The 23,659-nt window shown below is 38.7% G+C and overlaps 1 protein-coding gene across 1 annotated transcript in view; it reads right to left on the reverse strand.

Annotated features, from left to right (window-relative positions):
- ZNF277 (zinc finger protein 277) overlaps positions 1 to 23,659 on the reverse strand; it is a 33,772-nt gene that overhangs the window by 2,337 nt on the left and 7,776 nt on the right. The window contains exons 5-10 of the mRNA XM_054399982.1: positions 14,384 to 14,475; positions 12,308 to 12,418; positions 8,714 to 8,846; positions 1,633 to 1,700; positions 620 to 716; positions 26 to 68 (exon numbers count right to left, since the gene is read on the reverse strand). Coding sequence (XP_054255957.1) covers positions 26 to 68; positions 620 to 716; positions 1,633 to 1,700; positions 8,714 to 8,846; positions 12,308 to 12,418; positions 14,384 to 14,475 — 544 coding nt within the window. The remainder of the gene's footprint in view (positions 1 to 25; positions 69 to 619; positions 717 to 1,632; positions 1,701 to 8,713; positions 8,847 to 12,307; positions 12,419 to 14,383; positions 14,476 to 23,659) is intronic.

Raw genomic sequence — 23,659 nt, forward strand, 5'->3', positions numbered from 1 at the left:
GACAATTACAGCATCTCTTACTCACCATGCTCTGACTTTATTTTAGGAAAGTCAAATCCATGTGATTTCTGGAGGAAAAAAGAAAGGAAATAAAAAAAATACCTTATTTGCACTACTTCTACTATTGCAAGTTAAAAATAGCTCATCTCTTCATAGACTGACACAAACACATGCATATAGATAGACACACAAACGATAACACAGGAAATGAACCCCTGACATTTTATTTCATTGGAAACTTTCATCTGCTGAACTGTAATGTTCCTGTTAAATAGTTTATTAAAATTAAAAAACAGATGATAGCTTTTAAGCGTATTAAATCATCAATTCACTATAATATTAAAGATACACTATTAAAGATACTACCTCTTCATTGCCTATAACAGTCTGTACACTGCCAAGCAATAGCTGTTCATACTCTCCGTGTAAAACTAGACTCCTCTACATATTTTAGAGAACAGATGCTGGAGGTGCATGTGGTTTACAAGCATCTTTCTTTTTTAGTTCTGTGCTAAAAAGGGCATTCTAAGGCAGCAACTAATTTGTTCTTATCAAAGATCATCCAATCCTACTTTTTAATTCCAAAGTGATCAAAGAATTTTAATTAAACAAGTCTTACCTGCATGTGAAGATACAGTTTTTCTGTGGTGTCTGCTTGTTGTTCACAGAACAGGCAAACTGCATATACAGGATGCTCTTCCCAGTCAGACCAATCTCTTAATGATTAAGAGTCAAAAGGATTAATTTCATTGTGGAAAAGAGAAAAGACATTTTGAGAAAAAACACTTCAGTTTCTGCACTCACAGCACTTGAACTAAATCCAGAGAAAATGAATACTTCAAAGGGGTGGAAGACGCATGATTAGAATCTGGTTTACAGTCTGAAAAAAATACAAATTCAAGAATAACTGAGCAGTTACTGTTGGGTAATTCCTGTGTTGAGGGGCAGTAAGCTATACTTGAATGTGCTTCCACTAACAAACAAATCTTAACTTCAGTTTCCATCCAGTGTGGCAAGTCATCCACTACTGTGTTCAGTGTTTATTTTTATAAGGTCTTTTAAAATTCTTTTATACCTTTCTAATCTTTCAGTACACCAGCCAAAGACAGAATCATCAGGCAAAGTTCACTCTAAGTGTTACTTACTTACCAAATATTATTATTCCTGAAAGAGACTCTCATTTATGCTACATTTAGACATGTACATGGGGAAAACTTTGCCAACACATCTATTTAGAACTCCATTACTGCCGAGAAATATTATTGAGACCAGCCATAGTCAAGCAAAATGAAACTCAGGTCTCAGACAGAACCAGGAAGGTTAGGGACCCTGATACTCACAAATTACTTCCTGCTTATTTAATTCTCTACAGGCAAGGAAGCCACTGTGCAGTGGCTGGACTGAGTGCCTGGACTGCAGAAGAGAGATGAATGTTGGCCCAATCAGAACTGCTGACAGGTTTCCTTCAAAATCTAGTAATCAGACTTTTTCATACTATTTATTTCTCATGCTGATGTTTTTGATTTTACTCTTGATTTTTAAATTTGAACAAAACTTTTCAACTGGTTTTTAGTAATTACTTCCAACAATGACAGCCTTCAAATCTTTATAATGGGCATATTATACTCTTACTCTTCTAAGTTATCAAGCAGTTCTCGGTCATCCTCTGACTGCACTTCCTCCCAGGACTTTCCAAATTCCTGGGGAGAAAAAAAGAAAAGAAGAGGAAAAACATTTTCCAATTCACGTCACATTTAATGTATCAACTCAATGAACATCTGAGAAGTAACAATCAGCATCTTATTTTGGATCACTTTTGTATTTCTTTGGCATAGAGCTCTCAAGAAGCTCTCAATTTCTGTGTAAAACTAGAGTGTTGCAACACTCCCCAGGTGTTCCTGAGGTGGGTATGTTACCACTGTCTTGAGTTTGCCACCATGTTTGCTTAATCCAATCTGCCTGTCTTGCTCTTCATGCAGCATATGCTGCTTAATCAATGCAGCTATCACACCTGAGACTTTACCTTGGACAGCTACACCAGTCAGTGCTCACACCTTGTATAAGGTTACATCAGTAAAAACACAGAGTGTAAACTTAGCTACAGAGTACTCCAGGAAGGCAATATGAATCAGGGCACAGATTTCTGAGCTAGACTTCAGTTTCCTTTCCATCCCCTTCTCAGATGTGAATGGTAGCACAGCTATTCAATGTGTTCCATTCTCCCTTTCACCTTTTATGTTGTTTATTTATATCTTAAAGACCTTCATCACAAAGTATATCACAATACCTCTGTGCAGTGTTCAGCACAATGCCAAGCACCCAGCATGACTGAGATATAAATAACAAGCAATAAAAAGCTGAAGCACTCTACTGAAATACCAGCAGTGATCTTGAGCTAGTGTTTTTCTTTCCTCTGATTCTTCCTGCCTTTAAAAATAAACCTGAGCAAACTAACCAGTAATCAAATTAGTTTTTTTGAACTCATACTGCTGATGGCTGTGAAGGATTCACAAAGACCATAGCTGATGATCTTGTTCCCACTATAAAAAAAAAAGAAAAAAAAAAGACAGCTATTAAAAAGATCTTTCTTTCATTTATTTAACTAAAATATTCCCTCTAATAAATATATTTAATAACATCCTCAGTAAAGAACTGCTACTATTGCTTTTATGGTTGTTTAGAAAAGATACCCATCATTTAACAATTTAATGACAACTTTCAAAGCTGTTAGTGTCTGTCAGGTAAATGATAAACAAATGTCTCTAGACAGCTTTAAATGTAATGTCATCATATATTACAGAATGAAAATGCAGTAATTAATTCAGTGATGCTGCATGGTAGTGTGTAAACTCTCTGAGTTACAGGGGAGACTCATTAATGTCACCATTACTGTGAGATAACACGAAGCCATTAACACCTCTCACCACATGTTCTCCCTGCTGCACACTAGTTTCCTAATGCTACTAATGTTAACACCTTAATGAGAGGATAGTGACTCACAACCACTGCAGCATGAAGAGAAATGCTCACAATTTTCCCCCTTACCATCTTGAAGTATATGTGCACAAGAGTATGTTCAAACCAGCAGCCAATGTTAAGCTTCACCTTTTAATTAACGGAGAAAGGGAAAAGCCAGGCACAAGCTTTGTTACTGTTGCTGTTTCTTTGAGGTTCTCTGTGATGAGGGCAGAGAAACATCTTGTAAAAGGTCTCTGTTTCCCGCATCTATTTATATTCAGACAAAAAAATCCAAAACCAACAAAAAAACCCACAAAACCAGAAAAGGAAATGTCTAACCAGGTCTTGTATAACTGGAAAGTTGCATGGTGAATGGATAACTAGGGACACTGTGATGAAAGTGCACTGAAACTGAGCAATTGGGTGCAAAAGAGTTCTTCAAAACATTCTTAAGGCTCTTCCAGTTTTTTAATTTTTTCTGTTTTTACACTCTTTTTTTAGTTCTACAGATTGTCAGGCTTTTGGGATCAAGGGTGCCTTTGTTAAGCATTCAACTCCTCTTCCTCTTTCATCTCAGATGCAAGAGCTCCCAGCAATCATCTCTAGACATTCCCAAGACATTTTTAACAAAACCAGAGAAAAACCCAGACTCAACATTGTTAATAGCTCAAACAGTAGAAAACATACAATTAAAAAAACTGCAGGCCTTGCTGTATATTCAAGGTAAACCAATTAAAAAAAACACCACAAAACCACTTGTGTACCTCACAGACAAGAGGTTCGTACACAAAAGAAAGAGAAGCATGCAAATGTGTGTGATTTGATTTCCTCTTCCAAAAGAAAGTCTAAATGCACAGAGATTAATTGACTCACAGACAATTTATCTTCTTGAGTACAGCTTTAAGCATTCTGCAGGGAGAACGTCTGCATGCTTCACTGAGGCAACATACGCCAAGCTGAGAAGAAGTGCTGAGATGGGAGAAACTAGGAACAGCAGCTTGTATGTCAAGCAGTTTTCCCAAAAGAACAGTTACTGAACTACATGTAAATGTAGTTCCAGGCCTAGGGAACTCAGAAACTCCAAACATCCATCCTCTCACCTGCCTTACTGCAGTCATCTGAATTGTTTTATATTCTGCAGACCTCAAGATGCTTTGTCACATAGAAGAGATGGTCTCACCCCAACCTTAATTAATAGACTTTGGATTAATTTTAATTAATCCAAATTGGGGGATTTTAGTAAGTCGTGAACTATCACCAACTGATGAAAGGTTTTCCTTTACTATTCCTTACACTATGTACACAGTGTAAGTCAAAACAGGCTAAATATAAAAGGTACCCCCTACAACATTCTTCCCCCGGCTCCCAACTAATAATAATAATAATGATTTAAGACTTGACAACAATGAGAAGACATCTTTTTATCTTTGAGGAAAAGCAGGGGCTTTATGAAACAAGTTTTCTAGTAACAGCTAACATTTTTAGCCTTCTACCTTAGTCATAGGTGTGCTGATTGTAGTGATGCTACATTATTGCCCTGGCAGGGGGGTTGGACCCGATGGTCTCTTGAGGTCCCTTCCAACCTCTGATATACTGTGATACTGCAGATATATGCCATTAGTTCATTTTGAAATAAGCATTGTTCTTTCTACAAAGGACACTCTATACTTGAAGTGCTGCTGGTAACAATCAGGTGAACACAGAAGGGAAGTCCCTGTCAGTCTGGGTCCACCTCAGTTCACTGGGCTATGAATAAGAGAGTTTTACTATTGTCTTCTGCTCTTTAATGGCCTCCAGCATGCACCACAGACTACAACGTAGGCCACAGGATAACACAGGCACAGAAACAAGAAGATTAGGTTGGAAGGATTTTTTTTGAGAAATGAAAAATAAGGCAACCTACATACATGTCCTGGATGAATTGGTGCTCAGTTTTTCACCCTCTGCTATCAGTTGGTCTTTTTGAATTTACACTTCAAGCCTTTGTGAATAGGACTGGTATCACCTCTCATACTTACAGAATGCTGACAAAGACCTCCAAATCCACTGGGGAAGTGACCCCACTGCCTTTCAAGTAATTAGCATAATTGCAAAACGCCCACTTTAATCTATTGTAACTAATAATAAACTTCTGATACTTGCTTATGAAAGAAATCTGTTATACATGCACATGACAAAAAAAGCTTCCACTCCTACTGAAGATCATGCATACTACTCTTAATGCTAACCTGTGGCAACAGAACATGTCAATAATATGAGGGTAGACAAATCAAAGCAGCTTGCAGGTCATGACAGAAGCCACAGAAAGTGTCAAAATACCAGAATATTTGCAAAGGAATTTGCACTTACATTTCTCAGCACTATGCCAAATTGGAAATTTAGGGAAGGAAATTGCCAACACACAGACATAAAATGTATGTTATAAAAACAGATTCTCATAACTGCACTAAAAACACAAGTGAAGCTAAAACGAGAATGGAGAGAAAGGAAGAAGGCAGACAACCTACTGCTCCAAATGAAATCAATGGGAACTTTGCCATCAGCTTGAAAACACAAGTAGGAACTGGCCCAAAGATCATGGGGCAATTCAGCAGACATTCTCAGGACATCTGAACAAAAAGCCCTTAAAGTCTCTCAGCCTCAAAGCCACAAAATAAAGGAAACTGCCAGTTCCAGCTTTGTAAGACTATTCTACACAGTGCTTGGTGAAGGTAATATGTAATGGAAAATTATTTAAAAAAAGAGGAAATGATGTTTGTAAGGTGGTTGTACTAAAGAGATATTAATTTAAATAGCTTACCATGCAGTTGCTGACAGAAAAGCTTTATGGTGCACACCCTAAAAGTAACGTGGCAAAGACTGTGACACATTGATGCTTCTCACTAGAGACCTACTTAGTCTTATAGCCTCTTTATGGTGAAAACAAACATGATCAAAGTGGCATATTGAAAGTCTTTGTTACAATCTCAAAATGCAAACTTTTCTGACAGAACATAAAAAAATAGATCTTTACATCAAGATGAATTCAGTAGTAAATACTAAAACAGTACATCTTTCCTTTCAGGTAAGATATCTAATCTGTGTCTGTGAAATTACGTTAATTCCTCTGGGCATTTACAGCAATGTAAAGCACACATCTTTAAGACTCATTCAGAACTCGGTAAGACTTGATAGTACCTGTTAAAAATCATGAGGTGCTGGGGGAGAAGTACCAAAATCATGATTATTATGCAGATGTTACATAATAACTAGAATTCACTGAATATAGACTCAGCTTGAAAAAAAGAATCCTACTACATTAATAGAATCTGCTGTAGACTACATCTATCAAATGAGCTAAAGCACACTAAAAAGGACCTGGAAGGGTTTAAGTAACTATTTCACAGATTCCTACAAGAAAAGGGACCATCCATTGACTAGGGGAAAATTCAGAGGCCTCCAGAAGATTCTGTAAGTTGTGATGAAGTGACAATCTTGTGAGGAGCATATAAGTGATCATTGCTGCTTGTAGTTGCCCAGAGCATGACCAGCAGGTCAAGAAAGGTGATTCTGCCCCTTTGCTCTGTTCTGATGAGACCCCACCTCAAATACCGCGTCCAGTTGTGATGTCCCCATCATAGGAGGGACACAGAGCTGTTGGAGTGAGGCCAGAGGAGGCCACAGATGATCCAAGGCTGGAACACCTGTGCTATGAGGAGAGGCTAGGGGAGCTGGGGTTGTTCAACCTGGAGACGAGAAGACCCTGGGAGGAATTTACAGCTGATTTTCCAATACCTGAAGGAACACCTACAGGAAGACTGGAGAGTGATTTTTCATAAAGGTGTCTAGAGACAGGACAAGGGGGAATGGTTTGAAGCTGAGGGAGAGTAGGTTTAAACTGGATCTTAGGAAGGTTGTGGATGTCTCCTCCCTGGAGATGTTCAAAGCCAGGTTGGATGAGGCCTTGACCAGCTGAGACTAGTTGAGAGATGTTCCTGCCCATGGCAGGGAGGTTGGAGTAGATGATCTCTGAGGTCTCTTCCAACCTAAACAATTCTGTGATATGCAGTAGAGAATAATGTAATTTCTCCTCACATGTAAAGGATAATCAACTAAACACTCACTGAACAAATTAATGTTCTTCCCCTAAATCCTTCTGTCCTGTGGAAAAATGAAGGTTTTACCAAAGGCTACTATGAAAGCATACTTTCTACATTGAGGTTGATGGAGCACTGGAACAGGCTGCTTAAAGAGGCCAGCCCTAGGTGATCCTGCTTTGGCTGGGGGGTTGGACTCAATGATCTCTGGAGGTCCCTTCCAACCCCTAACATTCTGTGATTCTATGAAAATACCAGCAATAATTAAAGAGGACAATGGCCCTGACCTGAGCACTGTCCTGTGATTATCCATACTGTTTAAGAGTTTGCATGTTTTGTGGTCATGCCAGCAGCACTACACAGACAATACCTGGATGTGGTTCAGGAAGCATATAAGCCAAAGATCACCCTCAGTAGACAGCATGGTCCAGAACCACCAGTTTTGGAGGTACTGGAAAGAGTTAGAAAAGAGGTTAGGTATATGAGTATGACTCTTGCTGTTATATTTACTCAGGCATATTTTGCTCATTAACATGACACAGCAGTGACATGTCTGCACTGTTGTTATGACCTCCCTGCATGTGTCTAAAATTTCTGAAGGAGTATCACATGGTGATACTGTGCCTCCAGGCAGCCATCTATCTCAATTTCCTGATCAAAGCTAGGACAGATTCAAATTTGAACAATGAATGCAAATTAGAGTCAGAAGGTAATTTAAAGAGGATGCCAAGTTCTGAAAACATAAGATCAACTGCAACACTAGTAAAGAAGAAGAAAACCATTAAAAATAACTTAAATCAATTGCATTGCTAAATTCAAATCTGCTAACTTGCTGGGAAGAACGAATGCTCAGTTCTTTTGAGAATCTGGGAACATCTATCCTGCAGAACTTCATGACTTTTTCCTTCCTGTACTTGTGCAGCAAGTACAGTTCAGTTTTTAAAGAAGTGATATTTGAATATCTGGAAAAGAAAACAGAAGCCTTAGATCATTGGAAGGACAGTGTACAGGATCACAGAGGGAACTCACTCCATCCTGGATAGAAGGCACAAAGATTGTTCAGGTGAATTATAGTTATTTCTGGGACAGAATGTAGCAGCTTTTGAAGCAGCCTCTATAATTGTGAGTTGAAGACAGAAAGTGAAAATCTGTTATACACACACTCATACACACTCTCAAAGGCCCAGAATAAAGAATATTAATAACTAGCAACATATACCTACCTGGAGGCTAAACATGAACACAATTTCTTTCATCTATGCGTCTTTCATTTTCCTCCTCTTTGCATTTAATTTATGCTCTGAAGAGCACTTCCAGCTTAAGGTTTGTAGAAAACAAGCTCAAAGCCAATAGCATTAGAGTTAGACCTCCATTTAGTTCATTACTCATTTTCCCTTCTGGTTATTAAAGCAGAAACTGAGTGCTAATGACATGGTGATTAGTATCTTTTCATGCTGCATTCCTGCATCTCTCAAAATCAATCCTCAACAACAAATGTTTACTATCCCTTACTTTAACAATTATCCAGAATATAATACCATAAATGAGCATCTTTCTTAAGAGTCCTTCACTTGATTTTTGACCATTGTACTAATTGCTGGTTTAAAATGACTCACTTTTAACAAGATACTGTCTGTATCACTTTAGTCAATTTACTAATTATTCGAAGAATCACTTACCAAATAATTAATGACATAAAATTTGTCATAATCTTTGTTTTTGGCATTGATTCTGCGATGCTGTTTCTTTCTCATGTGATCTTTAAGTGTGTTTTTGTCTCTGAAGACTTTTTCACAGTACAAACACTGCAAACTAAGATAAAAAAGAAAATATGTCTGCATGTTAACACAAAAATAGTACAAGATCATATTCTTAAAGATGGAGATATATATAGTAAGATTAATCCTAAGCATGTGAGAGCAAGCTAAATAAAAGTTTATTTGAAAAAAAAGTACGTATATGACAATCTTAGATTACAGTAAAGTCAATCACTGAGATGATAAAAATGACATAAAATGAAAACATAGATAATAAAAAAGTTTACTGTTTGCCCCACATGCAAAGTGGGAGAAAAGTTTTATTACCCAAAATTGTTGTACCAGGGCACAGGAGGGCTGCTGACTGGTCAACATATGAACTCTTAACTCATCATGCACTTATACTGGCATCCAATCCATCAGTAACTTTTTCTTTGTAATTCAGAGTGAAAAAAGAAAACCTGCTAAAAATCAACTGATATCTTTACAAACAATATAAACTAATGAACCAGAAAGTTTTATATTTCTAACTCAGTAGGGAAGCTAAATGAAAGTTTGGCAGGGTGACCAGCAGGTTTTGAAATCCTGAGAAATAAAAATAGTAAATACATTGATACACACACATTTGTGTACATTAAAAATACATGTCTATGTACATGCCTGCATACATAGACATGAGTCATTACATACATATACACACACATTAATTGGGGTGAAAACATCCCTTAAACTGTTTACAGCAGTATGTCTTCCAATTAAAACAAAACAGTATCACAATATCACAGTATATCAGAGGTTGGAAGGGACCTCAAGAGATCATCAGGTCCAACCCCACTGCCAGAGCAGGATCACTTAGGGTAGTCCGCACAGGAATGCATCCAGGTAGGTTTTGAAAGTGTCCAGAGAAGGAGACTCCACCACCTCTCTGGGCAGCCTGTTCCAGGGCTCTGTCACCCTCACTGTAAAGAAGTTTCTCCTCATGTTGAGGTGAAATCTTCTCTGTTCAAGTTTGAACCCATTGTTCCTTGTCTTATCACTGTGAACCACCGAAAAGTGCCTGGCCCTCTCCGCTTGACACCCACCCCTCAGATATTTATAGACATTGATCAGATCCCCTCTCAGTCTTCTCTTCTCAAGACTAAATAGCCCCAGGGCTCTCAGTCTCTCTTCACAGGGGAGATGCTCAAGTCCCCTAATCATCCTCATGGCTCTTAAAACAGAAGTATGTCTTAAATTCTCTATTACAAGTACTATAAAATAATTGTTCTCTCCATCATAGTATCAACTGACACCCGAAGGTTCAGCCTATAAAGAATTAACTGAAGTCTCTTGACAGTGAAGTCTCACAGCCTATGAGGGCAGTAATCTGCATTTCATCTTAAATGGGTGATTCTCCCTGAAATAGATGGTGGTCATTTTTTTTCTGGCAGAGCCCTGAGCTTATAGGAACATCCTTGTTTGATGGATGGGCCTCTAGTTAGCCGAGGTGCTAAAATATTCTTCTTGTAAGGATGGCTTACATATTCTGCCAAGGTGGAGATAGTTTTTTGGGATGTTTGAAAAATTCCCTCTGCAGCAGAATGAAGAAAACCCCTAGAAAATAATTTCTCATTAAACAAAAGCTTTGGAGCTCTGGCATTATATCTTTGTATTGGATATGTTGGCTAACAGGAAAAAAAGTATGATGGAAAAGATAAATGACAGCACTTGAAGACACAGAAATAATGATATTAAAAAAACACAGTGGCTCTGAATGAAAATTATCAATTCTCCCTCCCCACACACTCCTCCCTTTACTCACAGATGAAAGCATGCTTCTTTGTCTAGTCAGAAGGAATCTTAACAATGTCTGGGTCAGGCCTTTCTCTGATTTCCCCAGGGTTTAAGATATAGATGTTGAAGAAGAAAATTATTTTCTTACTTAAACATTTGCTCCCACAAACACCAATAATACTGTGCCTAGAAGGTCTGTACCTACACCCTGAAAATCCTCATGCTGCTTCAGCCAAGACGCATCCAGATTCCTCTCAGCTATTGTGTGTGGAACAGCAATTCAGTATTCTCAGTATCTTTTTGCCTTCCAAGAACTGCTGTAACATTTAGGCTTACTGTTAAAGAAATTTTGAGTCCTCCTTGCACTTGCAGCCTCAAAATCTAAATATTGTTTTGTTGGTGAATCAAAGGTCAGAAGGCAGAATAAGTCTATGAACTTTAATATCTGCATTGCTCCACACGTTAACAGCAAAATGTTTGCTCTACTTGTGCAAGGTATTCCCAGGAAGAGTTCATAATGTTTTTCCTTGGTATATACAATGTAGTCATGCTATTTACCTGAAGTAATAATTTTCTCCTCTTAATTATATTTTCAGGTACTCTTCTGGCTATGAAGTCTTTCTCAGCAGCAGGAGGAGTGGCCTTTCACTGGTTTGGAAGCGATTTCAGCATGTGCATAAACTACAAGGAGGACTGGTTCTGAGAAACCTCCACCTAAATGAAAGGCTCAGGTCCTACTGATCAATAGTAAAGCTGCGTTTTGTCAGTGAGCATGGTAACTCAGAGCATTAGGCAACAAATGATACATAAAAGGCATTCTTAATACATGTTTCTGGAATAAGTTAATGTATCTATTGTGACTGCACGCTTTTTGTGTGTGACTAAATTAGACAACATTGCTGCCTTTTCCTTCCTTTGAATTTCTTTTCTTTTTTTTTTTTTTTTTAATTTCTCAGATGTACAAACCCATGGGTCCTAAATTTACTTGGAAGGATATTTAATCTAATTTCCATATCCCGGTTTTCACAAATCCCACTGTTCTGTGGCTTTTAACAACTGACCCTGAGAATGAGTCAAATTTTTCCTACAGTCTATGTTCAGATTGTATTAAAATCTAATAAATTTCTTAACGCTACAGTTTCGTTATGAAGGAGGTACAACTTCTGGCAGAGCTCAATTTATATTTGAGGCATACTTCATACTGTCCTATTTATGAGGTCCATAAAGGGCACTTAGATACTTGAAAAGGAAACTCAAAGTGAAGATTTCCTTGGTCTTTGCTACCCAAGTTCTTCTCCCAAATTCCCCTTTTAACTCCTTCAAGCACCTCAGGGTTATGTGTTTCTGAGGCAGTGTATACACTGGCTTTCCTCTTCTACTCTGGGTTGTACGTCGTAAGCAGCAGAGAAGGGAGAGACCAAAGATCGCACATTACTGATACAGAGAGGCAAATGAAGACTGGTGTAAGACCCTGGTATTTAGTGATTAAAGACATGTTTAGCAAAAAGATTGTTATAATGAGAAGGAGGAACATTAACAGTTACGAGAAAAAGGGACATATTATTATTTTCAGAGGAAATTGTGAAATGTGTATGTGAACTCACAATAAACACACATTTTTCTCTTTGTTTCTTGTTAACAAACTATGGGCACTGAATCAATCTTAATCCAATTTATTTCCAATCTTAAAAAAAAAAATTATCTAAGCCCATTTCAAAAGAACAAGACCAGAAAACTACTTACTTGTTGAGTTTCTCCTGTAATACAGCCAAAAACTCACAGCAATTCACAATGTTATCTGGCAACCCAATGTTAAAAGCATGCTCTCTTGCCATATGATTGAGCAGAACAGATCTGCAAATGATATCCAAAAAGAACATTACATATTTAGATACATATAAGAATTATTCAAATAGTGACTCAAAGTATAACAATTGCTCTAAAAATTCATAAAAGCCAATATATTAAATAAACAATAACAATGTTGTTGCCACTGCTAGGAAAAAAAGAATGCCACTTTATTGAAAGCTTATTTTATTGAAGTTTACAATTTCAACTGCTTAATCCACATGCATGAAATAATCCCTTAAACAAAAATTACAATACAGTTTATTTTGACTCTCACTGTTAGCAAAGATCATTTATTAACTTGAATAAGAAAATCACATATTTCAAATACCTGTTTTAAGAAACATTCTAAAAAGCTATTTGTCAGTCTTCTTTATGCTGGTTAGCAGAGCGGTAATTCATGGATGTGATATGCTTTTACATCAGTATTGCTTCCTGCAGCATTAGCAACACAAGCAGCACTCCAAAGTATGGATCAACAATCAATGGATGTTCCAAGAAGATCTTTTTCTGATAGATATATACTGGTTAATGCCTTAGCTGCCTAGTATCTTTATAGAGCTTGACTTCTGTTTTTGGAGACTAAATATCCAAGAATTGACACTGCTAAGCCTTGCTTTTACCACAATTCAGGCATGATATTCAAATCATGTGTTCTACCTGTTAGATCCAAGATTAAGTATAGGATGAAGTTCTTGGGGGGGTGAAATGACTCGGACTTTGCTATGCCAGGCACTAAAGAGAATAGGGGACACACACAATGCTGGGATGACCTGCAGGGACATGAATCTGGGTTCTTCTTCATTTTCAGAGTACTAGAACTACCCATGCAAGCAGGCATTCAGTCTCTTCAGCTGAAACTGATTTACTATGTATAAAGAAAGTTTTTTTCGGAACAAGCACTTGATTGCAATTGCTGCTTGCATTTGAGTGATGCTACAAAGCACTCTATTTTCACTCTAATTTTCCCCACCTCTTTTAATCTGAATTTCAAATTCACACTGGTTTGGTAAGGCTGAAGTAAGAAAATGTCTGACTGGACAGAAATATATTTTAACATATAACATTTAACATATTTATTTAACATATTGCCATTCTGGTGTGTATTAGAAGGGATGTGGCTAGTAGGTGGAGAGAGGTTCTCCCCCTCTTCTCTGCCCTGGTGAGGCCACATCTGGAGTGTTGTGTCCAGTTCTGGGCCCCTCAGTTCAGGAACGACAGGGAATTGCTTGAAAGAGTCCAGCGCAGAGCCACAAAAATGATGAAGGGAGTGGAACATCTTCCTTATGAGGAGAGACTGAGGGAGATGGGGCTCTTCAGCTTGGAAAAGAGGAGACTAAGGTGTGACCTCATTAATGTTTATCAATACGTAGAGGGTGGAGAGGGTGGAGCCAGGCTCTTCTCGGTGATGCCCAATGACAGCACAAGGGGCAATGGGTGGAAGTTGAGGCATAGGAAGTTCCATGGAAACATGAAACATTTTTTCCACTGTGAGAGTGATGAACATTGGACCAGGCTGCTCAGGGGGGTTGTGGAGTCTCCCTCTCTGGAGATATTCAAGACCTGCCTGGATGCGTTCCTGTGTGACCTGGTATAGGTGATCCTGCTCTGGCAGGGGCTTGGACTGGATGATCTTTCGAGGTCCCTTCCAGTCCCTAACATTGTGTGTGATTCTGTGTGATAAAGAGCATTCCTTGCCACTAAAACAACTTGTCGAAAAACTTGCTCTTTAAATCGGTTCAGTTCCTAACTCCAGCATACTGTACTTGAAAAAATAAAGGATTGAGGACAGAGTCTATTTAAAATGGCACTGCATTTGAAAGAAATACTTAAACTGTTACTTAAAATTAATTCTATCATCTGCCTCCTACCATTAGGCACTAACTGGTTCAGTGCCAATAAAACCATAGAAAAAGATACAAAGCAGATATGAAAAAAATAAACCAAAAGCTAACAGGTGAATAAACAAACCTGTTTCCTGTGAATTCTTGATCACAGAACATACACATACTATGAAAACTTGTGTCATATCTCTCTCGTTGTTGCTGTTCAAGAATTTCTCTCTATGAAAAGAAACAGATAAAAATAATCATCCATCACATAAATTTATTGTACCTCTTTATCCTTACTGGTAACAATGAACATATAATTGTGTATGAACATTAAAATATGCTGCTAATATAAACCAGATGTTACTATTTTTCAGTGTGGGTTCTCACAAAAATGATGAGTTTTTCAAATGTATTATGAGCTCCACTCAAGTTCCAGTAAAATTCTAATATTACACAAGGTGCATGGAAAGAAATGCAATCTGCAGTGAGATTGTATGCAGCTATTTAAATGATTCTATATTCAACAGCAGTTTATTGTTTCAACTCATAGTTCAGATTTACCCAGTGGAATGATAAACTCAATTTTGCATGGCTAATTGCAAGCAATCTAGAGGACTTTTCAAATGTACAGGACTAATAACAAGAGACTTTTCTGCAAGGATCTATGGCATGTAATAAAGTTAGGGAAAGAGAAGCTGATTGCCCTTACCACTTGTCATGTTTAAAGTAGAGCAACAGGCTAGGCTAGACACTTTGAAACACTTGAACACAATTTTCCTAAGCATAACAAAATTGTGCAGCAGGCGATTTTCTCTGCTGCTGTAACAGCACTAGTGTAGTCATACTGTAGAGTTAGTACACACTTCAGATGGAAAGGCCATAATCATCTGGGACACAGGAGAATCTGTTTCGATTAAAATTTAGCACTTTTTCAGCCCAGCATTACCATACCTTGTATTTCTGTTTTAAGTACTGCTAACTGGTAAAGGATTTATTTCCTGTTAGTGAAGAGGTGTTAGTGCCTGCTTCCTGACATTCAGAGATCTTTTCTGAATTTCTTAGGGGATTTTCTCAATCTCTTTATCTCCTTAAAGCCTTCAACAGTGGAGCTTTGTGTTTCTCAGTTACTTCTTTAGTAACTCTTTTGTATGGATAAAGGACCAAATTTCACAAAAAAAAAAAATAGAAAAGAAAGGAAAAAAGGAAAGGAAAAAACCAAACCAATCCCCAAAAAAATAAAAAAAAAGGAAGAAAAAGAGAGGAAGGTTCATCTTTACAGGCCCAAATATGTCTTGCAGCATGGATGGGCTGGTGTATCACGTAAGATCCTGCTGCCCAGAGAGCAACCATAGGAAGCTGATACTGAGCAAATAAGTGTGCTGTTGGTTTCTTTCCAGCAAGAGCAGCATGCTGTACCCAGTGAGAGGCAAAGGGATGAAAAGGATGCCTGCTGGAGAGTGCAGGAGCATATGACATCTGAGTACATTTGTCCTAGATCCAGTGGCTGCTGTGGGGCACAAATGCATCTTTGTCATAGCCTGTTCTAGTGCCCATATCCAAGAACATAATTTGGGGGGCTGTAGCTGTTGCACACCAGCTAAGAGTGTGTACTCTGAAAATGAAGATCCTGAGACCTTTTTGTTTGCTTTGTAACTATAAGGTGTTCCTTTTCTGCTGGAGTTGTGCTCAGCAGCACCTGTTCAAATTCCAGGCCATATCCACTCATGTACTGCTGCATCATGCAAAACATCAACTAACAGAAATATAAATTTTCAGGGCTGACTCCTGAAAGAGATAAATAGAGCATAACACATCTTGTGAGAGCCCTTCAGCAGAGATGCAATTAAGTAAGGATATCTGTCTGCTTTGCTCGGGCAGCAAACATTCCACAGCGTGTCAGTGAGAACTGGGGCTTTCTCTGACTGTCACCTCTCTCCACGCAGCAGCACATCTGATATGGCTTGGATAACTTTGAATCTGAAGGCATCTGCCTGTAGTTTATATACTTTGTAGAATGCACTAGAACCAATCTAAAAGAAAATCAAAAGGTATCACATACAATTCAAACATTAAGATAGCAAGGGTGTAAACACCCTCCCATTAACTTTATTCCAAACTAGCTTCCTAACTGTACTCTACTAGGAGGGAAAAAAATATTCTGCAATATTTGGCTGCCTAACTCCAGATTCTCATTTCATACAAATTGCTTACTGGAGTCCTGGTGTGCTGCTACTCCCAGTTATGCCTGCAGGGGAAGAAGCAGCATACTGCATACTCCACATAGATCGTGATCCTGTGGCGCTACTCTCTCTCCCTTCCTGTTTGCCTCTACATCAGCATGCTCAGCCGCTGAGAAGCTTTGACTAACCCAGTAGCATGGCTTTTATCAATTTACTCAACTCAGTGTAAAGGTAGGCACTCCTTTTATCAAATCCTGGCACCATTTACTGCTGGAGAGAACTTGCCAGCAAGCAAACCTGGTACGTGCACAGGGGAGGAATAAAAAGCACTTCTTCAAGTCAAGTACAGTGAAAGCAAGAGGTCTGCAATTCTTCTCTGCAGATGCTCCCAAACACCATTCATTCTACCTCTGCTCCACTGCTGAGACTCCAAATGGAAAATAGCAATTGCAATAACTTGCATAAAATAAAATTGTAACAACTTGCATAAAACTTTTGAGCTTTTTCTCAGTAAACTTTCAGGTAGTATTAGAAGTCAAGCTTAAACTGAAGTTATGGGGCAGAAATTGAGTAATTTAATTTAATACCTCCACCAATTTCCAACCTGTTGGAATTGTTGGGGTGGCTGGCATTGATTCATGGTTGATACTAAGATAAAAACCCCCAAAAAAACCAACCAACAAACAAACAAACAAAAAGCAAACCCAAGAACATTTCAGACGTGTTTTCCAAACCCTTTAAGGATATTGTATCATATTAAAGTGTCAGAGAACGAGAGAGGCAAAGTCACTTGAGGAGAAAGTAAGCAGATCACAAAATATACAAAAATTAGTTTTCTTTTTCCATAATGAAGAAAAGAATTGAGCACAGGCAGAAAAGGTAATCCAAAACACTAGAAAAGTAAGTGAACCAAATGCCATAGCTTGCTATCTGGAGAGAATTTTACAATGCTGATACAGTTTATTGGATAATTCTGACCCTCATCTCTTTTAATCTTCTTTGAGATGTTGTAACAGCTATTTGTCCTCCAGTCTTTTTGCCATATTCTACAATTTGCCAACAACCTCCTGCCTACACCGAAATCCATTACTTCACTGAATGCTGTCAAACGAGTTGTGAAACAATCATCGACAGAACAGAAATCCCCACTGATAGAAAGCAGAACTTCAGTTACTGAGGCTTTTAGTCTAAACTCTTTGTCCTCACAAGCCTCATGAAGCTTGTATGATCAACCAGGTATGGTCAAAAATAAGTATCACTAGATGACAAATTCATGGAAGCACATTTTTAGAGAGAACATATCTCAAATAAGCAGCAGATATAACTGTGGCGGTTAGTAGTCTACCATGGAATAGCTTTAGGAAAATTCTGTAATACGTAAGTGGTTGATCACCTTTAAACATGGTAAATGGCAACAAAAATGTAGTTGCTTTTCAGGAATACTTAATGTATTCAGTAAAATAAAATACAGTTTTAATCCAATTCTCCTTTTTTTCTCTCTGCAAAAAAACCCTCTTCTACAGCTGTTAGTCAGACATTTTCAACTATATGGGTGATCTGCCACTAAAAAAATCCAACCAAATTACAAAATTACTATGTATTATGTTTTTTAACTTATAAAACAAACCAAATAAAAATGGTAAGGATGTACCAGTGTTTATACCAGGATGTTAATTTTTAAATACACCAGCACACTAAGCTGCTAGTAAAAAAGAAATTTGATAATTTCCATGACAGTTTGCAATTTGGAGTCTAGAAAAATGCCCTGCATATTCATGATGCTCAGTTTAAGGCTGTGAGGAGTTCAGACTTTCTTGCAGGAGGTAGTAGTTGAAAACGTACCTGAAAAAATGTGCCTTTTCCTCTCCTAGGAAGCAATATTTTGGAAGATATAACCCTTTCCCCTCCTCTTCCCTCCCCCCCCCCCCTCCAAATGCCAAAAAATATGGATTCCAGGACAGCTGTTTTTTTGGCACATTAGACTTTTTTGGTATTGTAATTTCCACTAATCTTCTCTAACACTGTATCCCAGGTGATAAATTGTCTTTCTTTATTGCTGTCCCACCACTGTTCTTGTTTTTAAGGTCATACTAACAAGACCCTCATAAACAACTTATGTAGCTATATAAACACATGGCTTGGATCACTGACATAGAACAGTGATTCAGAATCAATACTCTGCACAAGTGCTGCTGCTTTTAACTCCAACCTGAAGAAAACACTGGTGGCAATTTTTTTTTCCTCCCCTGGCTACATCAGTTGACCCACCCCAAAAAAAAATTACTTCTCTTTCCACACCCTCTCTCTGCACTTCTGCTACTGCTACATAAGAAATACAGGTGGAAAGTACCTCTCTACCTCCAAGACAGAGGCAGATTACACTGCAGTTTGGGACAAGGTCATGCAGTGACTCTGACTGCAGCAAGACCTGAATTTATCATTCCTCGGTCCAGGAATCTACTTGCGCATTGGAGGATTTTGCAGCTGTCTGCAAAACTGAGCTAACTGCAGTGTGTGTCTTCTTTTTCAGGATGTTCAGGATTTAAACAAAAAAAAAAAAAAAAAAAAAAAAAAAAAAAAAAAGAAAAAAAGTACTGCCATAAGCTCTGACAAGGAAAAGTCCGAAGTTTCTCATCCAAAAACTTAAGAATGCAAATAGTCTCAACTTGTAAGTATTTCAGTATTGGGTGTGATTGGGGCAGAAGTATATTGTAGCTTGGGGGTTTTGTTGACATCTGCCTTGCCAGTTCTGGTCCTTCACTCTAATTCCTTCTAGGCAAGACACTAGAAAGATAGCATGTTATACAAACAATCACTTAAAAGAAGTTGGAATGAAAGTTTTTTATAAATGGTGTTATGGTTTTAGTGCTAGAGTAAGAAAACTTCCCCACTTTCCCCCTTCCCACTCCCACCTCCTCCCTCCCCTCTTACCAAGAGCTAAGACAGGGAGGAAAAAAAGGCAGAGAGAATTTTCTTAGTTGATTTACACAGAATATTTTACTCCTCCACTATGAAAGTATCAGATTACATCAGTATATATATATGAAACAGAAAGAAAGGGACAGGAAAAATACCATCCAGATCCCAAAAACAAGGAAAGAGGCATCCTCAAGCTCAAGACCCGGAAAGCAAGAGAGCAATGCAGAGTCTCCCGTCCAGGATGGTAACGCCCTACAGTCATACAGTGTTGTAAATTCATCATTTCTGATAGTGGGGAATATTATGTGTTTCAAACCACTACAATGGTGCTCTGTCCCCTAGGGAGGTAGTTTGCCTGAAGATGTTCCATTGAAGAGGAACCTTCATGAATGTTACAGTGTGCAGGACATCTGAATGCTCAGTCACACTGTTGTGGAGTGCGTGGTCACAGTCCACATTGCTTCTGTTGTGGTAACAGACTCATTAATACTACTGAAATCAGATGGTTTGCCTGAGAAATAATGTACTACTGGAGACAGCACTGTGGGTGTGAATTTGGATCTAAATAATAGTGGCTTTACAAGAAGAATATGTATTTTATCAAGCCTTTTAGGTGATCTCTCAAACACACAGTATGCATCTTCAGTTGCAGTTTCTTCCAATTTAAATGAGTTACACTTCCCTGCTGAGTGCTCATCTCACAGAAACTAAGTATTGCTATAGGCAAAGCAAGCAAGTGAAACAGATTCCGATTTTTAAAAACAAAACAAAACAAGACATCATGGTGACAGATCACAACAAGAAGCTGCTTTACTGGCAGTAAACCAAACTAGACCAGGACTGGTGACACTTGAGTTGCTGTACAGTTACTGAAAACTTGCCAAGCATACTATTTGACATTTGTATACAGCATTAGGATAAACTACTCTTAGGTCGTGTGTGTAGCTGATAAATAGGAAAAATATTTACAAAGAATTGTAGTATCAGAAACTTCATGTCTGCAATCTTAGCTATACATCAATAGCATGCCTCCTAACTTCTATATTCAGCTTCTCCTTACTGATGATCACTGTATTCAGTTCTCCCACTTGAAAAAACACTCTCTTGTCTCTTGAGTAGAGAAAAAAAAAAATCTTCTAATTCTGTAATCTTTACCATGCCTTCTTCAATATTATTTCAAGAAGAATGCTGTTCTTTATCAGAGATGCTTGCTTGAGAAGCCCTTCAGGAAGCAGCTGAGCTGTAATGTGCATGGAAATACAACAAAATTGTCAGGATGGAATGTCCAGTCCGGAGAACACTCAACATTTTGAAGTCAGCTGTCACACCATCTGACATACATGTGTTTGCTGACTACTTTGTATACTTTGCCCTCTCATCCAGTGAATGTGAAAATTCATTCATAGTCCAGAAATGTCACAAACAAAGCCCCACTGGCTAAACAGACAGACTAGCATGTTGAAGACTAGTGTCTATGGAATGAAGGATAAAAGCAGGAAAGCAACTGAGCAGTAACCTACCATCTTTCAAGGGATGCTGCCTGTCTGGAGATGAAACTGAGAGTACTCCTTTTCTTCTGGAACAGGGTGATCACCTAAGAGGGCATTCCTGATTTTCTGCTAGATACTCAGGTAAGATATTTCCAACCTCTGATATACTGTGATTCCCACAAAATGCTGTGAACAAGAATGAAGTAGAAAAAGGAACGGGTAGTATTTTCCTGCATCTTTTCAGATGAGTCCAAGGCATCGATCAACATCTTCTAAAGAGGAATATGTAGCTATGGAAATAGTGACAAAATAGGGAATATTTAAGAATATTGTCATATGGCTGGGGAAACAGAAGTCTACCAATAAGCTCCCTGACAGAGAGGAGAGGAGAGGAGAGGAGAGGAGAGGAGAGGAGAGGAGAGGAGAGGAGAGGAGAGGAGAGGAGAGGAGAGGAGAGGAGAGGAGAGGAGAGAGGAGAGGAGAGGAGAGGAGAGGAGAGGAGAGGAGAGGAGAGGAGAGGAGAGGAGAGGAGAGAGGAGAGGAGAGGAGAGGAGAGGAGAGGAGAGGAGAGGAGAGGAGAGGAGAGGAGAGGAGAGGGAGAGGAGAGGAGAGGAGAGGAGAGGAGAGGAGAGGAGAGGAGAGGAGAGGAGAGGAGAGGAGAGGAGAGGAGAGGAGAGGAGAGGAGAGGAGAGGAGAGGAGAGAGAGAGAGGAGAGGAGAGGAGAGGAGAGGAGAGGAGAGGAGAGGAGAGGAGAGGAGAGGAGAGGAGAGGAGAGTAGAGGAGAGGAGAGGAGAGGGGAGAGAAGAGAAGAGGAGAGAAGAGAAGAGAAGAGAGAGAAGAGAAAAGAGAAGAGAAGAGAATATAAGAGAAGAGAAGAGAAGAGAAGAGAAGAGAAGAGAAGAGAAGAGAAGAGAAGAGAAGAGAAGAGAAGAGAAGAGAAGAGAAGAGAAGAGAAGAGAAGAGAAGAGAAGAGAAGAGAAGAGAAGAGAAGAGAAAAGAGAAGAGAAGAGAAAAGAGAGCATCTTAGGACATCAGTTTGCCAGCTAAGTGACTAGGTTCGAAACATCAGTGACAAAAGAAGCCAGAGAGAAATAAGAGTTGTGACTGACTGGAGAAACCAAAGACCAAACTATAATCTAACTGGCATTATAATGAAATGGCTAAAGTCTCAGGAGTGTTAAATATCTATTGTGAAACTCGTGAGTTGCATTCTCCTGACTTTTATTTTTACTTTTACTTTGTATATCAAATTGCCTCTTAGGAACAGAGAAAATTAATTTTTCTCCTGCATCTAATCCTTCAGCCTAGTCTGCAGAGCACAAGCTCAAAGTGAATAGTGGGAGTGACTAACTGGAATGGCTATAATGGATTGTTCCCCTAGCTGTCTCTCCCACTTGCTCTTAGATTCTTCCTCTTTTTCCTATTACTGCTCTAGCTGAGTTGACCCAGCTACTGAAGTGATAAAGTCTGGAACCTGCACTTGAAGAGGAAGGTCAGACAACTCAGGCTTTAAAGGGTGTTGGGACATTGATGTAGAAGACATTCTTGCAGCTTTTTCAGGAAGCTTAGCCAATAAAAAAAATTTGAACAGTTTCATGATATGATGAAAATCAAGTAACTGTGCAAAGACGTATGAAAACAAAAAGAGGGTAGAAATTACAGTAGATGTGCCACAGGCTGGCAAGCTGAAGCAGGAGAAAGGTGAAGTTTGTCTGAACCAAGACTACCAAAAGAAGATGGAGACAGGCTAACATAGTAAAATGAAGCAGCAAAACACAACCTTCCCCTGCCCCCAAATGCATTAAAAAAAATGGCAAAGAAAAGCAGAGATCTATTACTCAATGTAGGAAGAGACTGAATACAGACAAGAGAGTAATGCTTCCAATATTCAGGGCTTCAGTCTTTACAGGAAAGATTAATTATGCCAGAACTGTTAATGAAATGCATTCAAAACAAAACAAAGAACTGAGACCAAAAAATGGTAAGCAAGGGTTAAAAGTTGGTATATTCAAGAATTTACACAAGACTCACTATGGAATTAGATAAGATAATTTCTGACTATCAGTTGACAAGTCTTCAAAAAACTCAAGGTGCTTGAGAAAAGCAATTAAATACCAAACACAGGCAAAGAAGGACCTATAGAATTTCAGGTATAGGTATTAACATGATGATATTACTAGCTACTCTGCAAGCACTTCCAATGCTGCTAATTAAATCAGACTAGCATCTCAATTCCTTCCAGTGCATACCTTCAACTTCCTTGAACCTTGTCTCAGCTTGTGACAAATAGGTTCCTACAAATGGCTTATCCTAGGAGGCTGGTATAACTGTCCCCCTTCCAGTTTCGGTGAAGACTGCTCTTCAGGGTTGATTTACTGGAAGGATAAGGAAACTCTCCACCTAAAACTACCAGTTACATGACAGGAGCATAGATGTAAACATGAGAGCAGGACAAGATCAAGGCTGTGGTAGGAAGTGTGTATTTTCAAATAAAAGGTTTGAGGGTTTTGCCTTTTCTAAGAAAAATTTTAAAGATAAGACCAAGTGGCTTATACTGACACTCCCCCTCCTACTATCTCTCAGGTTTTGCTGCCAGTACTTCCTTGCTTGGTACTGCTTCACAACTACAGATTCTTTGTCAAGAGTGTGTTTTTCCAAAAGTCTGTATCTGTTTTGTATTACCTACCCTTGTCAGCTATTTCAGCAAGCTGTGTTCTCTAACCTAGTTCAGGCTCGTTCCTTGGCCTCTCTCAATACATCACAGTCACCATAATGTCTCTGCATGACATCCACCTTGGCTAGCTCCCCTGCTGCAATACAGCCTGA

Source organism: Indicator indicator, chromosome 3, assembly GCF_027791375.1.
Source record: "Indicator indicator isolate 239-I01 chromosome 3, UM_Iind_1.1, whole genome shotgun sequence".
NCBI lineage: Eukaryota > Metazoa > Chordata > Aves > Piciformes > Indicatoridae > Indicator > Indicator indicator.